The following is a 20,917-nucleotide window of genomic DNA, read 5'->3' on the forward strand; positions in this document are numbered from 1 at the left end:
TTCAGTCGAAAATATTAAATTCTACTGTGGTTGAATTTACATGTGTCAAATTAGCAACCCCATCACCAATAAACATTTCCATGCGGTCAGTCACTCCCCCTTTTTCCTCTCTTTAACACTCCCCCATTTTATATTCACCATTTTTGAAACACGAGATCGATTTAAATTATTAAGTGTAATTTCATGATTTCAATATTATAGATATGATTAATTTCTTATGTTTGATATAATTGTTTGCACTGACCAGCGTATATGATCACTGACCGAGCAGTCCAATTTAGTTAAAAGCGACCAGTTTTTTGTGGTTGAATTTACTCGCATTTCTTGTAGTGCTCATGTCCTGTAATATATTTTGTTCATATATAAATGTCAGAGAACAGATAAAACTTCAGTTAGTATTCATAACTTCACAAGTCCTTAACTTTAGATATTCCAGAGCAGCTTCATGCAAATTCAAGATCCATTGAATGGTTTACTTTGTCACCATACGTAATATTTATTTTCTACAGATAATTCATAATTTTTCAAAAATTATGAGTAATTTATAAAAATTATTAAACTAGTAATAATAGTAGAAACTAAAATAATAAGAATGGGATAATTTATTAAATTTTCATTTCTTTCTATTTTCGTTTATTTTAGACAGAGATAAGATTAATCTAACAACCGTATCTTGATTTTATGATTGACAGCATATTTTATATTTTAATAAAAGCCATTTTGTGATAATAATGTACAACTCATAATGACATAAAAGAATATGTGATATATCTTGTTATCTGTATCAGGATTTTCTTTTTATACTTTTCAAAATATTTTAATTTCACCAACTATCTGAAACGGGGCAGTCCGACCCGACCCGAACAGTAAATATAAAATGCATCCGCATCTCTGCATAACAGTGCTTTGCAGTGAAACCCTTGCGTAGTTTGTAATCTAAAAAAGCCCCTTTTTGCAATTCAATTCTCTCTCAAATGGCGAATAGCAGCAATCTTCCTCGTCGCATCATCAAAGTAAGTCTAGATCATCGCTGTATCTATCGATGTATCTATATGTGCACATCTCAATTCATGTTAGCTAGGCTTTAATCGGCATTTTTTGCTTTTTTTGTTTCTGCAATTTTACAGGAAACTCAGCGTCTTCTCAGCGAACCAGGTTATCTCTCTCTCTCTCTCTCTCTCTCTCTCTCTCTCTCTCTCTCTCTCGCTCTCTCTCTCCCTCCCTCCCTCCCTCCCTCTCTCTCCCTCACTCTCCTCTCTCTCTCTCTCTCTGTGTGTGTGCGCGCGCTTCTATGTTCATGTTTTTGTTAGCTGATTGTTGGATTTTGATTTAATTTTATGTTTGTGAAATATTTGTTAGCTATGTGAATGGCTTGGATCAGTGAATTGTAGTGAATGATTTTGTAGATTTGGTATATGTACTGATGTGTTACTGTAAGTGCTGTATTTTAACACAAAAATTGAGCAAAAATGTGCTCAATACTTGTTGCTTAATTTTGGAAGTTACTTTGTTTGTTTCCTAATCTGCTAGGAACGGAAATGAATGAGGGGGATATGATTAAAATGGAAAATAGTAAACAAAATTGAAATTAATAATTGTAGAATTCTGGGAATGTTATATCTACCGTTGTTTGCTTCTTGTTAGATTATGTGTTGATTATCTCTTTTACTGTTTTAATTGGTTAATTGGTTTTATTGCATTACTACTTCAGTTAGATCCTTTTTGTCTCAATGTATTGCCATATATCAATGAATTAAAATTATTGATTATGCTTGAGTTTTAAGCTTTTTTCTTTGCCAAATTTCAACTCGTTCTTTAAAAAAACTGTTAAATAATCTTTTTTATTTAATCTGCCCCTTCATGCTTTTACTACTTTCCTTATTGGTTAACTGGTTCTATATATTACTATTTCATTAATTTAGTTGATTCCTCTTTTTTCTTAATAAAAGACCATATCTTTGTTATTTAATTTTGCCTGAGCTTTGATATTTCTTTTCGTTTAATCTTCAGATCTTCTCCTTTTTTTTTAATAGAAAAACTCTCAACTTAATATTTTTTATGTAGTCTGCTTCTCTTCGCATTTATTACTATCCTAATTGTTGTACTGGTTCTATTGTATGACTATTGAGTTGGATCCTTTTTTTCCAAATAAAATCCCATAATCTATTAATTAAAAGTATTGATTATGCTTTAATTTTGAGCTTTTTTCTCACTCAATATTCAGGTCTACAGCTTTTTTTGTATAAGTTCCTAAAAAAATTATTTTTTTTCTGCGCGCATTGCGTTAAAGATTGGAGAGGAGGTCCCCCGTGTTTTTTGCATTTGTTGGTTTTTTCTATGGTGGTCAATTTTATCATTAAGTATGGTCACAACCTAATGCTTTTGATTATATATGTTTTTTATATTCTTATGAGAGAAAATGGTTTATTTTTCAGAACTTTCTGTCATGAAAATATAATTTTCTCCATAAGTTTGTTATATGTGTGTTTGTGTGTGTATTCAGTGTGTATGTGTGTGGACTTTTAATTTAATACGCACATTGCTTTAAAACTCGCAAGCCCCTTGATATCGCCCTTCTTGGTTTTTAGCAGCTTTTTGCTCCTTCATGAAATAAAATTTGATCCAACCATTAAGATTTGGGAAGGTCAATCAAATCATATTAAGCTTTTATGTAATACAATGCACTTTCTAAATATCAAGTAAGATTGCTCTTTATTAAGGATGTTTATAGTCTTCCAGAATAAAAACGTTTTTGATTTTACATATGTATTGAAATTGGCTGTTTATTGTTATTGCAGCGCCTGGAATAAGCGCATCGCCATCTGAGGATAATATGCGATACTTCAATGTCATGATTCTTGGGCCAACACAATCTCCATATGAAGGCAAGTGATTAGCTCGGATGTTTGCTGCTACCGTATCTTTTTAGTAGCCAATAACTCAAAATTGTTTTGAATTTTGTTCAAAATGGTACAAATGATTTCCTTGTCATATGATTAAGTTGTAGCACTATCCCTCTGTTGAGAGGTTTTGGTATTTTATAACTGTTTTATATTAATCAAAATAATAATTTTCAACATCTTGCAAAATTTCTAATGCTCTCAGAAGTTGGGGTCTTTGTGGAAACACCTAGGTGTTGAGACAAGATTTGCAATTTTGCATACATTTCTCCCTCCGTGGCCCTACTTTCGAATCGACATATGATACCGTCAACTGAATTTTTTTGGACAAGTTGTTAAAAAGCCAATGTTATTGAACTTAGTTGTTAAACCTCTTTGCTTGCTAAACTAGATTTGCTCAAGGCGGATTTAAGTAGTTGTTTTTACTGTCTTTTATTTCCTTGCATTTCTGGTGAAATCCTTTTTACTGTTCCGTCCAGGTGGGGTATTTAAGCTTGAGTTATTTTTGCCTGAAGAATACCCAATGGCTGCTCCCAAGGTATACCATTACTTCACAGAAATAGCTAGAGTATTTACATGGAGCTGTATATTGTTAGCTCTAAGGTGTTTTACCTTTGCTTTTTATCTTGGTTCATGCAGCTTCACTATGGTATCTAATGTTATTGTACTTTTTTCTTCTTGTTATGTGCAACTGTTGAATTTTTATTTCCGGTCCTGTTCTTTTGTTTAGATATAGATGTATCATGGCAGTTTAATGTCAATCAGCATGTTCAGTTGCATATTGAAATTTTTAAGAAATAATATTATCTGGAATAACTGTATGAAGATTACCTCTATTCTGGCTATGTTATAGAGTATGATTAGTTTGTCCATAATTTGTCGCCATCTCTGACCGGCAAACATGTAAACTAATAGAGGTCATTGTGTCATATTCATATATTTTTCAGTATTTCTCTTTTTTATCATGGTTTTGGTTAGGTTTTTCGAAATGTTACGATTCTCTGGTGTGAAATTTTTGTAAAACTCAGGTATGAAGTTCTTTTTCTGTTGGGGAATATATTGGTCTTGTGTATTGATTATCTATGACCTCATATTTTAATTGTGTGATGATATGGTTTGATTTTCTTTTAGATCGCATACTCATCCTTCATGCTTTCTCGTCACAGGTCCGGTTCCTTACCAAAATTTACCATCCTAACATCGACAAGGTTTGTTATGCATAAGCCCGAGTAGCTACTATGTTGAATTTGAGCTTTGTATATGTTCTTATTGAATTGGTTTCTGTATTGCAGCTTGGAAGGATATGTCTTGATATTTTGAAAGACAAATGGAGTCCTGCTCTTCAGATTCGTACCGTACTGTTAAGGTAAAATAGATGGCTATTTATTGGAAGATCTTCCCGGCCCGTATATATCCATATTGTTTAGAGCATCTCCAAGGGTGATAACAAAAACTGTTAGCTAAAATATAATAAAATAATGATTATGTAAATTTTTACCTAAAGGGGAGGGTAGAGACTCCAATGATATTATGTATAATATGATAGCTAAAATTATACCTAAAAGGTTTGTTGGTTCAGCAAATATAGCCAATTAAAATATGGTTATCTATAATTTTTGCTAAAGGGAATATGGTTGGAGTCCAAAACTTTTACATATTCTCTAAAAATTGACACCTAGATGCCACCTAAGTGCCATGTAGACATTTTAGCTAAGAGTTTTAATACTTTGTGCTATGCGGTAGAGATTGTTCACCTTGGGCGAAGCTTTTAGTCATATTATGTCTTGGTAGTGGATTCCATTTGAAATTATTGGTGGTATATTGTTTGTCTTATCCTTACTAGTTAACTTACTGGATTTGCTTGATTGTATTAGCATTCAAGCCCTTCTGAGTGCTCCGAATCCTGATGACCCACTCTCTGAGAATATTGCAAAGCATTGGAAAACAAATGAGGCTGAAGCTGTTGAGACAGGTAATTCTTCATATTTATACACATTGGAACTTAACATTATCAAGAAAAAGTGAGAGAGACTATTTGCGCCCAATATGGCCATAGTTCGTGGTGAATTTATATATACAGTGCACTCCTTCCATGTCATTTTTCATTAGATTAATCTTTTTCTACATATAATGCAGCAAAGGAGTGGACCCGTTTGTATGCTAGTGGTGCTTAAAGAAATTGCTCAATGGAAGGGCGCCAAAATAACATAATCTGCAATGTACTCTATTGAAGCACTGATGGGTTGAACAGGATCAATTTTATATTCTCAAAACATACTAGCTCATAGATAGTCCCGTTCAGAACCTTGATATTGAAAAGTTGAAAACTGTAATTTGCGGCATGGTGTCCTCCTTCTGTTACCTTATATCATTATAATTTATAGCAATGCATGAAATTAGCTGTTTGGGATTTCTGTGGCTACAGTTGTGTGCAGCATGGCAACTAGAAATTAAATCTTTTGGCTGCTGATGCTGCACTCCATGGTTTGGTGAAGTTCTCATCACTTTCACTGGGTGTGAGATTTTATTCTTCTTTTTTCTTTTTTTCGCTAAATATTGATTTTTCATTTTCATTTGATAGTATTCCCCATTTAGAGTTGAATATATGTCTAATTTTTGCCCTTGGACAGCAAGTGCTAAATCCGATAACTAGGCCACTCCCCTTCAACTCGACTGTTTTGTCCTTTTGTTAGGTGTACATTTACCTTAGCATCAACTTCTCAAGCCCTTCTAAGGCCCATAGCTAACGAACCGTCCAACCATACAGTTCGCATTCAAAATTTTAAAAATCGCTAATTTGCGATTTGGATGTTATTTTAAAATTTTAAAATCACAAAATTGCAACTGCAATCGTAAATTATATTTTATATATAAAGTATAAATTAATAAGTAAACACATTTTTTGTAAATATTTTTATTATGTAATATTTATTATTATAATATTAATAGATTAACATTTTTTCTGTTATATCTTCAAATCTAGTCCATTACTTCTATTTTAAAGTTTCAAATCAGATTAATCAATTACCCGCCCATTACTCGTTTCACTTTATTAGCCGCATATCTGTCTCTCCTCCCAGAACCTCTATGCCGAGATTATCACTGCGTCGTTACATTTTTTTTGCTTTTTTGTATCTAGTCTCACATTGGAAAATATTGTTCGACCCTTGTCTGTTTATTTTATAATGGAATTTTACTCGAGTGTAAGAAAATTGTTCAAATTTATATTTCAGTGAACTATCTAATTTTACTTGCATAATTTTTTTCCGTTTCCAGGATTGATATGGTTTTTTATGAAGCATCATCTAATGGAATTTCAGTTGCAATTAACTATTTTTTAATCATGACTGGAAAAGCTTGGTTCACCTTCAAGTATTGTAAGTTGAGGAATATAACTCTATTGGATTGGGAAGCACACATATTTGAAATTATGTATTTCTGCTTTCGTTGGAACTAGCCAGTTCACGTATCTATAGACTATAATATTGCATGGTAATACTGTTTAGCAAAGGATTTTGTAGAATTGGTTTACATAACAAAGTGCATGACTGCATCATCGCTTGGGGCCAAATGAAGATCCTTGCCTGTACTAATATCCATTTATTAGTTAACCATGTAACAGATGTTGTTCTAATCACATTCTTTTATGTGCGCAATATCTATATATTTATGTTGTATTTTAATTATACCGTCATAAAAAGGATGTAGTTCAGAATTATTGCTGATTTACTTGCGAGAATTGCAATAAATTCATCCACAACACATCTTTCTATAATTAAGCATTCACTTATGTTGAAAATCAGATTTGAAGTAAACTTGTTCATTGGATGATTCAAAAGACCACAGGTGTTGGTAACTGGAGAATAATGATTTATCTCGGTGTAAACAATTTTAGCTTAGTACTAACTCTGTAATCGGGAAACTGTTGTTACCTATACGTGATAGAGAAATAACGTTATGAAGCATACGAATAAACGCCTAGTTTCAAATTAATTTACCAAAATCACTTCTATATTATTAACACATTCTGCATATTCGAAATTTCATTATTTAATGGATATACATTTGAAGAACCATCCCTAAGAGCATCTCCAGCAGTGTCCTAAAGAGATTCCCTAAATATATGATAAATAATTCAACTTCTAAAAAATAGGGACTCTATGTTGATTGACAACTTCAACAATGATCCTTATTTGTGTTTTCCTATTATTATTATAATATTAAATTCAAATTCTTTTAACAAGAAGATAACAAAAAAAATATGGGAAAGAGTGTACAAAAGATAAGAGTTGAATATTATTAAAAATCAAATGAGGAATGAGTTAGGGATTACCTATTTATGGGGAATGAGAGATGGATCCTAACATTTAGGGAATGAGTAGAGACCCTGCTGGAGTGAATTTTTGTGCATATTCCTTAAAATTATAACTTAGGACCTCATTTAGTTAATCTGCTGGAGATGCTCTAACATTATAAAGAATCGAGCATCTTTTATGCGCATTTAGCATTCTTGAATGGGATATCGAAATCGGTAAAGTTGACCGGTGTCATATTTTTATTTCTTTTCATCCTCACCCAAAATCCGGAGCCTTAGTCATTTTTTTCTGAATCCAGTGTAATTGTCATTTTTTTTGTTCTTCAACAGCTTTGAGAATTACAAATATGAATATTGATCCTGACATCCCGAGCCCTGAATCCATGGAACAGGCAAATTTTAAAAGGCGTCAAGTGGTAGGATCAATCAACCCCTGTGAGGCCCCTCATACTAAAGTGCAATTTCTTGAATGAGATTCCTTGCAGATTTTGAGAAAAATAGCATTGGTCACCTTTTATTTTTCCAGAGATTTACAATGCCTGAAAATGCTATTTACCATACATAATAACAGGGCATTTTAAAACCAAGAGAGTAGGCTATACGGTTTCTTAATTAACTCTGAAAATGCTCATTACCATTGTACCATATATTTAATAACAGGGCATATTAAAACCAAGAAAGTAGGCTATACGGCTTCTTAATTAACTTAACAGGTCTCATTAGAAGTCCGAAATCTCTGCGAAGTTCTTGTTCCGATATACTGTCATTCTCCGTTTGTGGGGTCCACAGCACCTCAAGAGCCTGTATGTGTAAATAAGTATTGTTTAAAATTTTGTATACTAGTAGTATATTATCAGAAATGTACAATATAAACTCACCTCTAAATTGCTCATTCGGATGGAACGAATCTTTTGCAGTGCGATTTTAACGTCCGCCTTGCTCACAAGTGGTGTATGCCACTTCACCGATGGAATCCAGTATTCGCCATCAGCAAGCACCAACAATGTTACCTGGATAACCAAATGTATAGCGCAAATGTTTATGGCTTAATAATGTTACTAGAATAAGTACAACTGCAATAAATGCACACTGAAACTTCAAGCAATTGATAAACACTCCCTCCGTCCCAATTTATCTGTCTTGTACTCTTGTTTGACTCTCTGTGGTCAAATTGACCAAACTTTGACTGTTAATTAATAAATATTCTTACATGATCTTGAAAATCGAAAAAAATACATTTTAAAGTAATATATTTTTCATATTATTTTATATATGTAAATTTCAGCCAAAGTTTGGTCAATTTGACCCAAAAAAGTCAAACATGACAAATAAATTGGGACGAAGGGAGTAGTATAATACTCATTGTAGAGTTTTAATCGAAAAAAATTGCAAAATCTTTAAGCTGGAAAATAGTATTGGTTTCATATACAGAGTCGAATTTACCACTGAATACTCATTGTCACTGCTGTTGAAATTCCCTCCAGAATCTTTTTTACCTATAACACCATCGACATTCAAAAACGTCTCATCTTCTTTGTCAAATTTTGCAAGCTCTGTCTCAAGAAATCCTCTGAAACATGGTCTGCTATACTTCTCCATCTCATCGTATTTTGCCTACAGTATATCATGTGTTCATATGAGCGCATAAAAAACATACTAACTAGAACATGAAACATAAAAATATTAATATTGATGCTCCGGGGTCAGCAATATCCATATGTCTCGCTCATGTTGAAGAACATAACAGTTATATGTGCTAGGCAAGCAGCAACTCAATTTGATATATTCAAACTTCCAGTCATCAACACATTACAAGGACTGACAATAACCAAAGTCCCATCAGCACATTAAAATAAGTACCAAAGTCTCATCAGGACATTAAAACATATATACCACTCTAAAATCCACCTTCCAAAATAAGATAAACGGAGCGTATTTGCCAATTTGACTCAAGTTTAGGCAGTTCCCCAGTAGCGGGTCTAGCCTCATCAGGTCAGGGAGATTAAATACTGCTAAAATTAATTAAAAGAGTACTAAAATTATAATTATAAAGTTCATAGTTACTTAATTTGATATGCAGTGTAATATTATTGATTATACAATATTATATTACAATCACCAATGACAAAATGAAATTACGCATTTGATTAAGAGAACATTTTTCTATTACATATATTTTACACATTTGAAAATTTATTTAATGGGACAAACAAGAAATTTATAATATTATAGCGTAGCAGCAAAGTAGTTTATCAATGACTAATTTGCACCAAGTAAACATAGAACTAAAAACAGAAAACAGATATAATACAAAGAAATGAAGATGAAAATATATAATGTATAAAGAAGCATGCATAAGATGCGGAAAACTGTACCAATAAAGGAGAAAATATTGAGAGGGGGCAAAGTTAAAATATCTGAAGCAAGAAAAAAATGAGAAAGTGAACAAGGAGGGAAAGAATTGGATTTGTGGTCAGTAGGCCGAGCTATCCGAGTTTCGAGTCGGGTCTAATTCAAGCCGAGGTTAATCAAGTCGAGTCGAACCGGCTCGTTTAACTAATCGAGCCTAAACCTCCGCCCAAACTCGACTCATTTAATTTCACGAGTCGAGTCGAGTCGGCTCATTTAGCTAAACAAGCCGGTTTTAACAAATTGGGCGAGACTGCTCGTTTAATTTTACACTTAATCGAGCCTAAATTGCTACCCAAACTCGGCTCGTTTAATTTCACGAGTCGAGTCGAGCCATCTCATAGCCGAGTCGAGCCCAGTTAAACGAGTTCGAGCTGGACGAGCTCGCGAGCTGCCCAGCCCGAATTACAGCTTTACATTAAATACATATGTAACTTTACATAAATATGCCTACCATGCATTTACCATGCAGAAACACATGGGAAGTACTTGCCCCCATTGGCAGATCTGCAGCTGTAGATGGGCGATATGTTGACTGTCGTAAAGTGTCTAGTTTCAAAAGTTTAATTGCAAAACACAATGCCATTAAGTATGACGCTTACAATATACCAGCTTTTCTTTGCGGGTAAATTAAAAAACCGACTTAGAACTAATGAAAATTAGTCTTCAAGGATAAGAATGACCCCAAATAGACATATATTCAGAATAGAATATACAGCAACTTACAAAGAGATAAGCAAACTGGCAAGAATCATGATGCTCAAGTAGAGCTTTCACCACTTCTGCAACCAAAATATAAAGGAACGTCAAAGAAGTCGGACACCACAGAAATGTTTGCTAGAATGCAATGTTTCTAAAAGAATGACAATTATCAAATAATTATCCTTGTGAAAAGCATCTGGAATCTTACTGAACTTCACATATTCGGTGAGCAATAAATATTAAATAATACATCACATACTAAACCTATTCATTCAGTGAACTAGTCGCAAATGGTATAGTCATTTTCAGGGAGGATCTAATATACTTCTGTTGAACAATAGTTATACTTTTGTTGAATCCAAATATGTAAAATATATTTACATTGGTATGATTGATATAATTATATTAAATAAATAATGTTGTATATTTTTATACCCTAATTTGGTATAGGTGAACCCTCGAATGTAGTTGAGAATTATATAATATTTCTTCAATAAAAATTTAGCTACTATTCAAAACACTCTTTATTAAACAAATAATTCATATTTTTATACCCTAAATATTGATAAACTCCATAAAAATATTAAAAAATTAATATTCTGTGTACTCAATAAATTAAAAATTATTATTTCAATGTTAAACTAACATTATATATATGCTGAAGAAAACAAGTTCACAGTTTCCAAATCACGTTAGAAAAGTTTGTATTTGATCCTGACATATATATATACATATATATATACATATAGAAGAAAGTTCTATGGAGACTATATTTTCTGGAGGCTTTAGAGACTTAATCACAAACATCAATTTCTTACACATCCAAGGGCCGCAGATATTTGTCCTGTACATTTGTTTTCTCTCTCTATCCTGTCCTGCACTTCTAAATCGGTGGACAACAAGCGGTACCTCTAAATCATGCATAACATAAAATAATAATTTCATAATATTGGTATTCAATCACCGAAATCCTAACAAATAAAAATAATAATTGCATACAAAACAAAGATGTAGTTGGACATTGCTATGATTGGCACAGAACTCATTGGTATTATCCTGCAACGAATAGAATTTGTTGCGAGACAAAATAACACTTAGATATATCACAAATATGCGGGACAAATTATTAATATTACATTACTAGAATTGCTGGACAAGAATAGTGTAAATTATAAAGATAGTTTTGAATTAAAACTAAAAGCAGGACAAGAATATTATTAATACTTTACTACAAATGCTGGACAAGAATAGTGTAAATTATTAATATTACATTGCTAGAAATGCTGGACAAGAAATGCAGGATAAAGAATATTTGATCATGTCCATTAATTGCCATATTATTTTAACGGTAGATCTTGTAGTCTCTAAGGACTCCAAAGTTTTTGGTCTCCATTGAACCCAACTCTATATATATATATATATATAGGCACAGGATTAAATACAATTTTTTTATCCTACAAATTTACAAACTTTTTTTGTACAACATAGGTTCAGCATCATTTGTTAACTAATAATTGAAATTTATATTGAACACATATAATTTAATTCTATGATATCCTTTTAGGGTTCACCAATACCAAATTAAGGTATAAAAATATGAAATTATGTTTGTTTAATACACGGGCTTGTTGAACCGTAGTTAAAATTTTGTTGAATAAAAATTAAATAATTATTTCCTATTCTTATAGGGTATACCAAGACCAAATTAGAGTACAAAAATATGAAATATTATCAATTTGATACTGTTTTATTATTCATACAAATGTAAAATTATTTTATATATTGAGATTCAAACAAACGATGTTGAACTCAAGTTATTGTGCCATTTGGGGCACCTTAAAAAATTACTTTTAAATCACCTTGTAATTTTACTAAATTAAATTAAAATAAATAATTATTAAATATAATTATCTTAATTCATGAATTATATATCATAATAACATTTAAAAATATATATATTGAAATTTAAATTAATCAAAAAGCAAAAAAGACAAATTAGTCGAAAAAAGTTACATCTTTACTAAATTTAACTTATCGACTTAAAAGTTATAAGTTGGGTCGACAAATACTCATAGACAGAATGATAAGCTTCAAGCCAAACAGCCCATATATATCCGTTGAACACTCATAAAAAAAATCCAATTTTAATAAAAAAAATGTTCCAAAATGTTTTTTTATTAAATTATAACATGTTAAAAATATTTTCGTTAAAAATTATGTGCATTATTTAAATTATTATATAATAAATGATGTTGAACCCAAGTAGTTATGTTACATACATGTTGAACAAAAATTTGTAGGTTTATAACTTAAGACGGCTTGAAGCGGAACTCACCATATATTTATATATCATGAAACTAGTTTAAATAGAAACTAGATATTAAAATATATCTTTTTTTAAATCACTTCGAAATATAACACATATGATGTGCAAATTAATCGTTGGGAGATGGTAAAAACCAGGTAAGTCATATTTCAAAAAAAAAAAACTCACCAATCAACGGAAAAAATCAAATTATTAGCGGAGGGGATTTTATATGGTATGGTGCATTTTATATCTGTGTGGTGCGTAAGGGGGGCATTAGATTAGGTTGATGGGGCTTAGATTAGTTTCTAGTTTCTATTTTAATTTTGATTTTTATTTGACCATCTCCCTATATATATAATATATATAGCGTTAAGTTATATGAAGTCCACACCTTTTTGTATATATAAAAGAATGCATACCTTTCTTAAGGTTGTTTAAACCACTTATGGTGCAGGAGTCTGCAGTTCGGGCAATTCTATTTAACTTCCTTTGCAATTCTCGCTTCTTGTCCAAAATTCCAACCTTAAAATAAACACACATAGCCAGATAAAGATTAAGAATTACACACATATAGTAATAGACAATTCAAAGTCATTTGTCAACTAGAATGAACCAAACCTGAACCATAAGCACACTTCCCCATCTAATGTCCGCCACCTCTATTTTGCAATCAGATGCTTGCACATTGTCTTTATTTATATCTTCTGAAATATAATTTTGACGCTTGCCCTCATCGATTACAGCAAGTACAAACACTATGCATATTATAACCCAGGCTGGTTTATCAATTGTGGCAGAGTGGCACATGCATTTACAAGGACTGTGGCACTTGCATTTACAAGGACTGTTAGAAATCAATAAGTTGATGCCATTATTAACATCACTACTACTATTACTGCGCTCACTCTCTTTTTCTTTAAAGCAACTGCAATTAGTACAAGTTATACGTTTCCCTTTGTAACACTTGCAATCACTACACCTCATATCATCGTTGCAATCACTACACCTCATATCATCGTAGTTTATATACCAATAATCTGTTCTGTATGATGATGAACTAGAACTAGAAGGCCTCGATGACAAACTAGAACTAGAACTAGTCGTAAAAGGCCTTGATGAGGAACTAGAACTGGACGACGAAGAACTAGACCCGGAAGATGATCCCATTCTACCATAAGAAACAGCAAATACAGGATGTTGGGGAAAGAATAAAGACATAAACATAGCAGCTAAAAGTACTAATGAAGAAGCCAGCATTCTACGAAAATAATAGTGAGTTTGATAATTATCGTAATCGAAAAGATTGCAAACTTGAAAACAAGCATTGGAACTTGATTTGATTATCGATCTAGAATTTGGAATAGATTTATAATCGAGGAAAGGAGTTGTATTATTGGACAATACTAAAGTAAATTTAGGAATAAAATTAGAACCAAGAAAGTAAATTGACGGTTGCGTTGTGATTGTTGACCACCGTACCGGACCAAATTTCCACCTGAACCCAGCTGATACGGATGATATCGCCATAATCGATACTAATGATATCCGATTATCTCCGTATACACACACGCCAAACCCTAAACTGAAACTGGGTTTATGTTTATACGGATGTCATTCAAATACAACCCACAACTCATTCAAATTTCAAAAATTATAGTAGTCCATATTTTGTAAAAAGATAAATTTGGTGTAATTGATAGGCTTACCAGTAACGATCGTAACGGCCTTCTTAGAAAATCACAATGTGGGTACATCTTCAATCCAAGCCTCCTTATTATATGATCAATAAATGAATACTGAGTCACTGGATTCATATTCCAATTAAGAGAAGAGAGTACCAAAATTTCCATTCTCTCGATACTCTTTAAATTAAACACAAATTTCGATCCCAATTGCTCATAAAAAAAAAATCAATTAAATTGAAATATAATTATATGTGTGATTCACTCCTAATTTTTTTATAACTAATAATAAATTTTTATATTGTAATAACAATTGTAAAATAAAAGGATCTTTAAAAAAATTTATTTATTATTTTTTCGTGTTTTTTTCACTAGTTCTATTATATTCAAAGATATGTTTCTTGTATCAGTGAATAGTATAGTAGAAGTGAGTAGAAAAATATACGGGATTAGCGGTTAGCGGATTGAATTAGATATTTTGACCAGCTGATTGTATTAGATATTTTGACTAGCAGAATGGATTAGTTGTTTTTCGTAAAACTGTTTGGTAAATAACTGATTGATTAGTTTTTTCTGACACAAACCAAAATCTCTAATCCAAAAAACTCCTCATAAAAACTTTTTTTAAATTAGTTTTTTTAACTCAAACCTCTATTTCAACCCGCTAACTATCGAACACCAAAAATAGATTCTAATGGTCAAACCACTAAATCACCGCAAGCTTTTAATTTTGCCCTAAACCTCTGAATTTCACACGAGGGCTATGGCCGGGGTTTCCAGGCCCTTCGTTGCAACTCCTAAACCTAAAACCCTATTCCCCGATATTTTAGCGCCTTTTGCTTTCGCGACGACTCGATCCATGGCCTCTTCTCCGTTCCAGAAACTTCAGGTTCACCGCGATGACAATGTCAGTTCCATTTCATACTCTATTTACATTTATTTTTGCAATTTAATTACTTGAAATCCCACATAATTATTTTTTTGGTTTTTTTTTATAATGTATATGACTGAATGAAGCATTATGAGTTAATTATATTGATCGATAAATTAATGTGTGTATAGATACTTGATGCGTATGTTGTTGGCAAAGAGAATGCTGCTGGTATAGTTGTGCTTCAAGAATGGTGGGGGGTTGAGTTTGAGATTAAGAATCATGCTGTTGCTATTTCTCAGTTTGGCTCCGGTTATCGAGCGCTTATGTGTTGTTGTGCTTTAGTGTTGTTGTTTCAATTGAATTTGGTGCTTGTTTGTGATTTGATTTTGGTTTGGGTTTGGCAGTTTGTACCGAGGAAAGGATGGGTTGGATGTTGCTGAAGTGCAGCATTTGATGGATGGTCTTGATTGGCAAGGTGATGTATCCGTTATGCACGCATGGTAGCCAAGGAACTGTCCACACCTCAGTATCTTCCCTGTTCCCAATCCTTCGCCCACTACCTTGTTTCACAATTGTTTGAGATTGAAGAATGCTACGCCACATATAACTTGGGTTGTTACCCAATTTTGCATTCGTCGTAGGAAAGTATCTTGCCTTCATCAGAGCAGTTACCAACGGGTTGTCGCCATTTAACAATCGCCATCCTTGTTTTGCGAGCATTGCCACATTAAAGCGTTTCAAATCTTTAAAACCCAACCCTCCATTAAATTTTCCTTCACATAGTCTCTCCCAAGACATCCAACGAATCCCCTTACTCCTGCCGTTATTTCCCCACCAGAATGCGTTCATAAGTCTTTGTATGTCATTACAAACCTCATCTGGGATGAGAAAAAGATTCATCCAAAAATTAGGCACTGACTGAGCTGCAGTTTTTAGTAGACCCAATTTACCACCTTTTGACATCGACTTGTTACACCAATTCTGGAGCTTTTGACTTATACGCTCTTTCAGGAATTTAAACACATTGTTCTTACTTCTCCCGATGTACATTGGTAGGCCGAGATAGTTTCCCAGATTTATTACTTCTTGCACCTGCAAAATGCCGCACACCTGTTCTTTACATGAAGCCACAGTGTTGGGACTAAAGACCACTGCTGATTTCCTGTAATTTATTGCTTGCCCAGATAGATTCTCATATCTCTGCAAAATACTTTTCATACTCTGTGCTTCCTGTGTTGTTGCTTTGAAGAAAAAATAACAATCATCTGCAAACAACAGATGAGATATTGACGGTGCACCCCGAGCAATCTTGCATCCATTTAATAAACCTGCGTCCTCATGGCTTCGAATCATCGAACTTAAACCCTCTGCACATAAGATATATAAGTAAGGGGAGATAGGATCCCCTTGCCTAATTCCGCGTTGTGGCTGAATATTTCCAAATTCACTACCATTTTGCATAAAACTGTACGAAACCGTCGTCACACATTTCATTATCCTTTCTATCCACATCTTGCTAAATCCAAATTTATTTAGCATTCCTTCAAGAAACTTCCATTCTAGCCTATCATAGGCCTTTGATATATCAATTTTAAAACCAACTACTCCCTGCTCACCTTGATATCTCCTCCTGATGTAATGATTTAATTCAAATGCAATCAAAGCATTGTCTGTAAGCAGCCGTCCTTTAACGAAAGCACTTTGTTTGTCTGAGATCAAATTTGGTAAACAGATTTTTAGTCGATTAGCCAACACTTTAGATAACACTCGAACCAAAACATTGCAAAGCGAAATCGGTCTAACATCAGTCATTTGTTGGGGTTGTTTAATTTTTGGTATCAAACACACTAAAGTCCGGTTTATACCTTCTGGTAGCTCTCCTGTATCAAAGTACGACTGACAGAACTTCACCACGTCATCTCCTACTATTTCCCAATATGCCTGATAAAACCCAGGGTTTAAACCATCATGTCCTGGTGATTGATGCTTGGAATAATTCCTCAAAGTATTCTGTTACAATTTGCTGAATATCCAGTTTAATTTGTTGTGTTTTCCCTTGAACTGATTTAGTTGGTAATCGATTAAGTAACTATACGGAGATTTGGTGTCACATATGAGATTTGTACTTATTTGTTTTTTGTTTTTTTGAGAATACCTGATTGTTTTCACCTTTTGTAGGCATATTTTGATCCACTGAATATTTTTGGGAAGAAACGGTTTAGGGTTAAAGCTGTAGATGATGATGATGGCCATAAAGGTGGAGATGATGACGATAAACCAGAATGGTTAAAGAGGCTCGAAAAATTTCTAAAGAAATATGAGTCTTTGACCAAGATTGTTGCATATTTTAAGCTAATCACTGATATTGTGAAATTCATGTGGTGGCTGTACAAATATGTGTTACTTCCAGGCTATGCAATTGGAAAAAAGTTTTTAAAGCCAGAGCCTAGGATTGTGATTGCCCTTTCAGATAAGGGAGAAGAACAGAAGAACAAAAGTGGGGAAAATCACAGCAACAAGGGGGAAAGCCAAAAGAAAAAGCAAAATGAGGAAGAGAGCAAAACGGAAGAACAGAAGAAAAAGCAAAATGAGGAAGAGAGCAAAACGGAAGAACAGAAGAAAAAGCAAAACGAGGAAGAGAGCAAAACTGAAGAACAGAATGAGGAAGTGAGCAGATGGAGGATTCAATTTTTCAAGTGCGTGTTCTACATTTACATCCAAGTGCAGTTGCATATCCATTTTGGTAAATAGGATGTTTAAAAAATACCACTAGATGCGATAATTTGAGATCAACTCCTTTAGTTTGTAGTTTGATTACTTGATAGGCCCACTTTAGGGTATAGATTGGAGTCTGCCTTGAAGAGCAAACACAGCTTTTTTGTTTAACTTGTGTATATCCGATTTAACTATGTGTATGGCTATCAACTCATACCTTGTTATTCTCTGCTGACTCTACTCCTTCCATACCTTTTAACATGGTTTGAGATTTCCCATAACATTTCCTTATTGGAAATGTCTTGAATAAAACAAAAAACAAATAAGTATTCCTCATTAATCACAATCAGTAAGTGTAGTAGCCAATCAATTAGCTGCTTGGTTCTCAGATTGTTTTCTGAAAAAAGTTGAAACGTTGTGAACACTAAACATTAATATGCAATTACAAGGCCGTAAGAAAAATGCCATAAAGTTTGTTTTGCACCTGATCCTCCGCATCATCTACTTGTTGTCTTTGTTTGATAGAGCCAAGTAGTACCTCCTTGAAGCTTAGAACCTCTGCAAGATAAGGCTCTACCGTCGTCCATCCCCACTCTAGCAATAGCAGCTCCTACAATGATTCGGACATCTTTATCTCTGGCTAACCGTCCCATTCAATCAGCTGTGATAAAAATTAACCTTAAAAAGGTTCTTCCCATCTGGCTACCTCTCGCGCTCAACACTACCAGTATTGTCTATTGGCTCACCAGGGTTATTTTCAATCTTCTTATGACCTGCTATCCAATGATTTTTAGTTTATTTTTTTAACTGTAATTGTTGTTGATTTTTGTACTAGTATTTACATTGCTTGCAATGCAGAGATATGTATTGCTCGAAACTCCTAGCCATTGCCCTATGTGCATGCTTCACATAAACCGCAAACACCAGATATCAGTACATCACTGCTTTCCTCGAGTTGTAGACTTCAAGTTAGTTTTCCTAATTTATAGTGTATCTTAAGAAATGTGAAACAGATAGATACTCGGGCATACAAGTCTAAATTGTAAAAAGAAAGAAAGATAGGGACCCACTTTTATCTTCCGTGTCAAAACTCAGCAACGGCTATAAATATATGGAATTGGAATAGACAGGCTCCACTCTCGGTGGGTTTTGTCGCCTACTAACGTTTTGAGGTTAGGAATAGATATTTGGATGGATGGATCAGACAATATAAATAATTATTTCAAAATTTTATTTTTTTGTCAATTAAAAATTTTAATAATATATTTTTATTAAGAAAATAAAATTAAAAATAATATTTTCAATTATGAATAAATTACTTAAAAACATACTCCCTCCATCCCATTTAATTATATACACTTTCCTTTTTTGGATGTCCCACTCAATTCTATACTCCCTCCGTCCCCCTCAATTGTTTACATTGGAGGGGGACACGGAGACCAAAACAATATATGAAAAATGAGCAAAGTTAGATGAAAAGTGGGTAAAGTGGTGAGACACGGAGACCAAGACAATATATGAAAAATGAGCAAAGTTAGATGAAAAGTGGGTAAAGTGGTGAGACCTATCAATATTCAATACTGCCTCTGTCTCCATTTATAGGTCCAGTTTGGAAAAAAAATTTGTCCCAAAATACTTGCCCCTCTCTTCTTTCAATACAAATTTATCTACATATTAATTGTAATTTTTTTGAAACTCAACATTATTCTCATTTCTCAATGCACTAAATCCCTATATTTATTGTGATTTCTTTGAAACTCAACAATATTCTCACTTATCAATGCACTAATTAATGATACATAAGATAAGATTCTATCTAACCAACTTTTTTCTTAATATATGTGTTTATTCCAAAATGGACCTATAAATTGAGACGGAGGGAGTAATAGATTTGAGATAGGGGAGGAAAATAGTGGGTGTAATAGTAATTTTTATTGTTAAATATGAGATAGTAAGGGAAGATAGTGGGTGTAATGATGAGAAAAACTTACTATTTATAGTAACGTAAAGAAATGAGAGGGACATCCCAAAATAGTAAATATAAAGAAATGAGAGGGACAGAGAGAGTACATTTCAAAACTTTCACAAAATAGTCAAGTTTTATATAATATAAAAACCCCACCCATCCACTACTTTCAACTACTTTTCCAAACTTATCAATTATATATTCATGGGTCCCATTACTTTACCCACTTTTCTTTCTTTTTCTTCCTAATTTACATTATTTTATACACTTTTCTTAGTCTCATGTATACCATTCCGAGAGACGGAGGGAGTATGTTAAAAATAGAAGTTTCATTAGCCTGATCTAAAGGGTCATTGCCATAATCTGTACGTGCCAATTCAATCCATTGTCAGGTCTTAGCACAGAATTCTAGATGGTTGGCAAAACAACGTTTGTCAAAATCAGAACCCTACGGGTTGAACTTTTTGTACTCCTTCCGTCCCAGTGAATAGTATACATATGGGGAGTGATACGGAGGTTAAGTAAAAATGTAATTTAGTGATGAAAAGTAAAAAAAAGTGGGTGAAGTGGTGGGACTGATTAATATTTACAGTGTAAAATGAGTGTAGTGGGAGTAAAGTGGTGGGATCTACTAATATTTAAGTTATAAAATGGGTGTAGTGGAAGAAAATAGCGGGTGTAGTTAAATTTTTATATTATAAAAATTTATTATTTTTGATATGTATACAGTTGATGGGACGTTAAAAAAATAAACTGTATACTATGTAGTGAGACACAGAGTAAAGTTTTGTGACCCAAACCTCGTGCTGTTCCTTGTGACTAAGGCAACCAAGACAGCAGTACAGGTATACGGGAGGATCGAGCAGAATCAAATCGAAATTAAATTTTAAAATCTTGTAACTCGCATATATCTGAAATTTAAAATCTTGTTTTTTCTTATAATTTGACTAATTAGATTTAAATCAAAATTGATTTAAATTCAGCTCGGTTTGATAAGAAGTTTCAATTTATTCGAATGAACGAAAATAAATATTAAATATATTTTA

The 20,917-nt window shown here is 33.1% G+C and overlaps 3 protein-coding genes across 12 annotated transcripts; 2 read left to right on the forward strand and 1 right to left on the reverse strand.

The window, feature by feature from the left end:
* Nucleotides 1-861: 861 nt before the first annotated feature.
* LOC108218756 (ubiquitin-conjugating enzyme E2 36) lies at nucleotides 862-5,305 on the forward strand. The gene is made up of 8 exons (XM_017391850.2): nucleotides 862-1,013; nucleotides 1,128-1,155; nucleotides 2,799-2,885; nucleotides 3,380-3,438; nucleotides 4,067-4,108; nucleotides 4,193-4,266; nucleotides 4,775-4,872; nucleotides 5,037-5,305. Exons 1-8 carry the CDS (start codon nucleotides 975-977, stop codon nucleotides 5,072-5,074), a joined length of 465 nt encoding a protein of 154 aa, XP_017247339.1. The 5' UTR covers nucleotides 862-974; the 3' UTR covers nucleotides 5,075-5,305.
* A 2,439-nt stretch (nucleotides 5,306-7,744) lies between these two features.
* Nucleotides 7,745-14,519, reverse strand: LOC108215936 (uncharacterized). Of its 6 annotated transcripts, none has more exons than XM_017388572.2 (7): nucleotides 14,341-14,519; nucleotides 13,253-13,462; nucleotides 13,054-13,156; nucleotides 10,351-10,406; nucleotides 8,659-8,829; nucleotides 8,094-8,225; nucleotides 7,745-8,016 (listed from the first exon to the last, which is right to left on the reverse strand). In XM_017388572.2, exons 1-7 carry the CDS (start codon nucleotides 14,482-14,484, stop codon nucleotides 7,882-7,884), a joined length of 951 nt encoding a protein of 316 aa, XP_017244061.1. In that variant the 5' UTR covers nucleotides 14,485-14,519; the 3' UTR covers nucleotides 7,745-7,881. The 6 variants fall into 6 exon arrangements, 5 of the variants coding, with proteins under 5 accessions (XP_017244061.1, XP_017244063.1, XP_017244060.1 ...); XM_017388574.2 differs by having other exon boundaries at nucleotides 13,253-13,454; nucleotides 14,341-14,481; XM_017388571.2 differs by having other exon boundaries at nucleotides 13,253-13,802; nucleotides 14,341-14,476.
* A 537-nt stretch (nucleotides 14,520-15,056) lies between these two features.
* On the forward strand, nucleotides 15,057-18,134 carry LOC108216146 (putative OVARIAN TUMOR DOMAIN-containing deubiquitinating enzyme 8). 5 transcript variants are annotated; one of them, XR_010291250.1, is made up of 3 exons: nucleotides 15,057-15,223; nucleotides 15,379-17,195; nucleotides 17,369-18,134. XR_010291250.1 is itself a non-coding variant. In XM_064091728.1 (3 exons), exons 2-3 carry the CDS (start codon nucleotides 15,648-15,650, stop codon nucleotides 17,939-17,941), a joined length of 591 nt encoding a protein of 196 aa, XP_063947798.1. In that variant the 5' UTR covers nucleotides 15,057-15,223; nucleotides 15,379-15,647; the 3' UTR covers nucleotides 17,942-18,134. The 5 variants fall into 5 exon arrangements, 3 of the variants coding, with proteins under 3 accessions (XP_063947798.1, XP_017244318.1, XP_017244316.1); XR_001806046.2 differs by having other exon boundaries at nucleotides 15,379-16,354; XM_064091728.1 differs by having other exon boundaries at nucleotides 15,379-15,665.
* Nucleotides 18,135-20,917: the final 2,783 nt, after the last annotated feature.

This window comes from Daucus carota, chromosome 4 (assembly GCF_001625215.2).
Source record: "Daucus carota subsp. sativus chromosome 4, DH1 v3.0, whole genome shotgun sequence".
NCBI classification, from domain to species: Eukaryota; Viridiplantae; Streptophyta; class Magnoliopsida; order Apiales; family Apiaceae; genus Daucus; species Daucus carota.

Excerpts from the sequence above, each read along its gene's own strand:
- LOC108215936 (XM_017388569.2), bottom strand. The coding sequence starts at position 14,161 with ATGGCGATATCATCCGTATCAGCTGGGTTCAGGTGGAAATTTGGTCCG. Across the intron at positions 13,157-13,252 it reads GAAGTGTGCTTATGGTTCAG|GTTGGAATTTTGGACAAGAA; the intron begins GTTTGGTTCATT and ends GTTTATTTTAAG. Across the intron at positions 8,017-8,093 it reads TCCGAATGAGCAATTTAGAG|GCTCTTGAGGTGCTGTGGAC; the intron begins GTGAGTTTATAT and ends TTACACATACAG.
- LOC108218756 (XM_017391850.2), top strand. The coding sequence starts at position 975 with ATGGCGAATAGCAGCAATCTTCCTCGTCGCATCATCAAA. Across the intron at positions 4,109-4,192 it reads ACCATCCTAACATCGACAAG|CTTGGAAGGATATGTCTTGA; the intron begins GTTTGTTATGCA and ends TCTGTATTGCAG. Across the intron at positions 4,267-4,774 it reads ATTCGTACCGTACTGTTAAG|CATTCAAGCCCTTCTGAGTG; the intron begins GTAAAATAGATG and ends TGATTGTATTAG.
- LOC108216146 (XM_017388827.2), top strand. The coding sequence starts at position 15,080 with ATGGCCGGGGTTTCCAGGCCCTTCGTTGCAACTCCTAAACCTAAAACC. Across the intron at positions 15,224-17,368 it reads AGGTTCACCGCGATGACAAT|GCATATTTTGATCCACTGAA; the intron begins GTCAGTTCCATT and ends CACCTTTTGTAG.